The 3,505-nt window shown below is 35.0% G+C and overlaps 1 protein-coding gene across 1 annotated transcript in view; it reads left to right on the plus strand.

The window, feature by feature from the left end:
• Positions 1–3,505, plus strand: part of LOC110450303 — a 12,723-nt gene that overhangs the window by 1,184 nt on the left and 8,034 nt on the right. The window contains exons 2-3 of the mRNA XM_021497762.1: positions 742–1,344; positions 2,753–2,850. Of these exons, the coding sequence (XP_021353437.1) occupies positions 742–1,344; positions 2,753–2,850 (701 nt within the window). The remainder of the gene's footprint in view (positions 1–741; positions 1,345–2,752; positions 2,851–3,505) is intronic.

Genomic DNA, 3,505 nt, shown 5'->3' on the forward strand with positions numbered 1-3,505 from the left:
CCCCCCCATTTAAAAAAAACCAAACAAAAATGCCCAAGATGATCACCACAAAACAAACCACAGCATCATTTGTAACACAGGACGAGACTGGTGTGTCTTCCAGGGATGAAACCAACCTTTCGGGCCTTTATTCAGCCAATTCAGCTAAAGGAAAGTCCTTCTTGAACTTAGTTAGAATGTAACCATAATCATAATTGATAAATGCATGCCACGGACACAATTATCATTAAATGTGTTGTGATCAGATTTGCTTGTCCACATCTATAATAGGATATAATAAAGTGATTCCGATAACTGGGGCTGTAATAACAGTCTTGTTGAGATTGGTTGGAAGAAAGTTTCAATATATTTTGAAGGTTTCTTTATATATCTATGTTTGAAGTAAATAGTTATGCCACCCCCTACCCCATCCACCTAAACATACTTGATTATCTTCCAACCAACCTCGACAGGATCTTATGATGTGACCTTGGGTGTATCTGCCAAAAAATAGTTCATTGAGGTAATTTCTTATCTGGTTGTCATGGTTTTCATTACCAGACTTACAACAATGCAAGCTGGCAAGTTGTAGAAATCCATTCGAAAATTATATCACTTCAATTGTGTGTATACTCATTAAACTTTACAACTAATTATATAAAGAGAATTAATAAATATGTGCATATAATGTACATCTAGATCTGTGATATAAGTTAATATCGAACGCCATGTACTGTACAACATATTATGTTAATTTTGCAGTGGCCTCCCAGGGATATAGTCTTTGTGGGAAACCAGGAAAGAGCTGCTCACCTGCAAAAATGTGACAATACACCAAAACCAGTTCTGGTCACGGTACCACATGTCTTTGGAAGGGACACTTTTTTTGTGTTACCAGAAGTAATCAATGACAGAGTGAAATCACACTGCAACACTGACGCTGCTAGTGAAAAGTTGTATAGTACTGTCACCATAAAGAAAAACAATGGAGGTAAAATAACAAAGATTAAAGACAGTTGTGTGTCGGAACTTGAAGCTCATATGACATTGCCTTCCACACATTTATCTTCATCCGAAAGCTTTGTACCAGCACAGGGATTTAAAGGCAAATCTGTGACAGCTCCATTTTTGGAGTCCATGACATTTTTCGATGGCTACATGGCAACACAACAAATGGAAACTGATCAGTGTATGAAACAGAAAGGAGAAAATGGAATTTTAAGGAAATGTGAGAAAAATTCAGAAACAGATATACTGTCCTGTTCTCCTAAAAATAATAAAAGTGAGATGCCCACAGGAATCCCAAAAAAGGACCTTCCCTCACCTAAACAACTAGGAATCATCCAGGAGAAGATCGTCGACCAGGTATATTTTGTATGGTTCGGGGTTTTCAGTAGACCCTTGAGAATAACATTTTGACCCCTACTCCACAATAAACATTCAATCTTCAGTTCAAAATGATCATGTGTCTATTTGGCTTGTGTTTTGACCCTTCAGATTACATGGAAAAGGTGATTTGACTGCTGAGACTGATAAAAATATCAAGGGTCAACTGGAAGCTTAAGTCATGGGTTAACTTTTGTTCTTACACATTATTTAGAGTCATTCAAATTCCACAGGCAATTCTTTAGAGAGAAGTCAAATTTCCAGGTATTGACAACCTTAAAACAAATTTGGACTTGGATACAAATATTTGTAATATTATCAATAAAACCATCTGCAGTTGCATTTGTCATCTCTGAGGGTTAAGTCATCCAAAGTATTCCTAAGTAGCCTTTTGGTAAAATTTGAAGATTAGATTTGACAGTCATGCAAGTTTGAAGAATAAAAGCTGTCCATAAACGTATCTTCTCTTGACATAGGCTATGTGCATACATGTATAAATTACTTGTATTGGTGAAAATAATCATGTTAGAAATAAAATAGAATTGTGAATGGCAAGGCAGAAAATGGTTGAGTCTTAACAGCAGTTTAACATCAGTTACAATGCTTAAAAACAAGACTGTCAAGTCCATTACTAAGAGATATAGCGGTCGAGACACAAGGGAAGGACAGGAGTACAAGTCCAAGACTCAAATATATCAGTGTCCCTCGAATCTGAGGGGTTAGGAAGGATATGTGTAAGCACCATATACGTATATTTTATTGACATTCAAAATGAAATGGTGTGTTGAAATGATTTTATGGAAAATCTTGATCACAAACTTTCCATTTGTAAAAAGAATGTCTAAACTTGAAAGTATGATCTAAAGTAAGTGGTAAAATGATGAAAGTAGATCTAAACTTAGTGGTAAACTGATGAGAGTAGATCTAAATAAAGTGGTAAACTGATGAAAGTCGATCTAAACTAAGTGGTAAAATGATGAAAGTTGATCTAAACTTAGTCACGTTAGTGGTAAACTGATGAGAGTAGATCTAAACTAAGTGGTAAACTGATGAAAGTAGATCTAAACTTAGTGGTAAACTGATAGAGTAGATCTAAATTTAGTGGTAAACTGATGAGAATTGGTTTAAACTTCGTGGTAAACTGATTGTTGTAGATCTAAATTTAGTGGTGAACCGAAGAGAGTAGATCGAAACTTTGTGGTAAACCGGTGAGAGTAAATCTAAACTTAGTGGTAAACTGATGATAGTAAGTCTTAATTTAGTGGTAAACTTATAAGATTAAGCCCATTGTAACTCATTATCCTTGATTCAATTATAAAAAAAGTCATGAATATATTAATGTTCCAAGTAACTGTTTGTGTTGTTTTTTTTGTTTTTGCTTAAATAGTTTGGAATGTTCCTCAAAAGAATAACGAATTATGAAGACTATGATATGGACAACTTTGTCTTTGTGAACAACTTTTTTGGAAATGAGAAAATTTACAAGTAAGTGACTACCCTGATATTTCTAATGTAAGTGTATACATGTATATATATACATGGTTTATTTTTTCAATGCTATAGGAGTTCAAGCAGTTTATTTTCAAGTCCAACTTACATATAAAGATCCAGGTTGGATAGCCTCATGGGTTCTATTCCGTCTTTGCGTATTGCAGAGTTATCTTCTCTTGTGAGCAGGTATTGATTGTTACGTCGTTGGTTTGTGTGAGAAAAATATATCGTTTTCTCAAAAATTGATGACGTTACTCTCACAAACAAGTGACGTAACAATCAATACCTGCTCCCAAGAGAAGATAACTCTGCAATACTCAAAGACGGAATATATGTAGTACTATAGTCTCATCTCTCCTTGACTTCAGACCTTCACCTCAGGTGACTTTACTTCTCTTGATACTCTTGATCTAGTGTTACACGTGGTCACTTAAATGTACAATAATTACTCTATAGGGACTTTTTCCATTGAAGTTAACTTCAAGTGACATTACAAGAAGATATGACCAATGAAGTGTTATTACAGGATTTTGTTATTTCTTATTCTTACAATTCCTTAAATGTCATGAACATTTGTCAACAACATAATTTTTATACGCCCGTCGAAGACGGGGACGTATTATGTTATCACGTGAGCGGGTGGGCGGGC

This window comes from Mizuhopecten yessoensis, unplaced genomic scaffold, assembly GCF_002113885.1.
Source record: "Mizuhopecten yessoensis strain PY_sf001 unplaced genomic scaffold, ASM211388v2 scaffold5145, whole genome shotgun sequence".
NCBI classification, from domain to species: domain Eukaryota; kingdom Metazoa; phylum Mollusca; class Bivalvia; order Pectinida; family Pectinidae; genus Mizuhopecten; species Mizuhopecten yessoensis.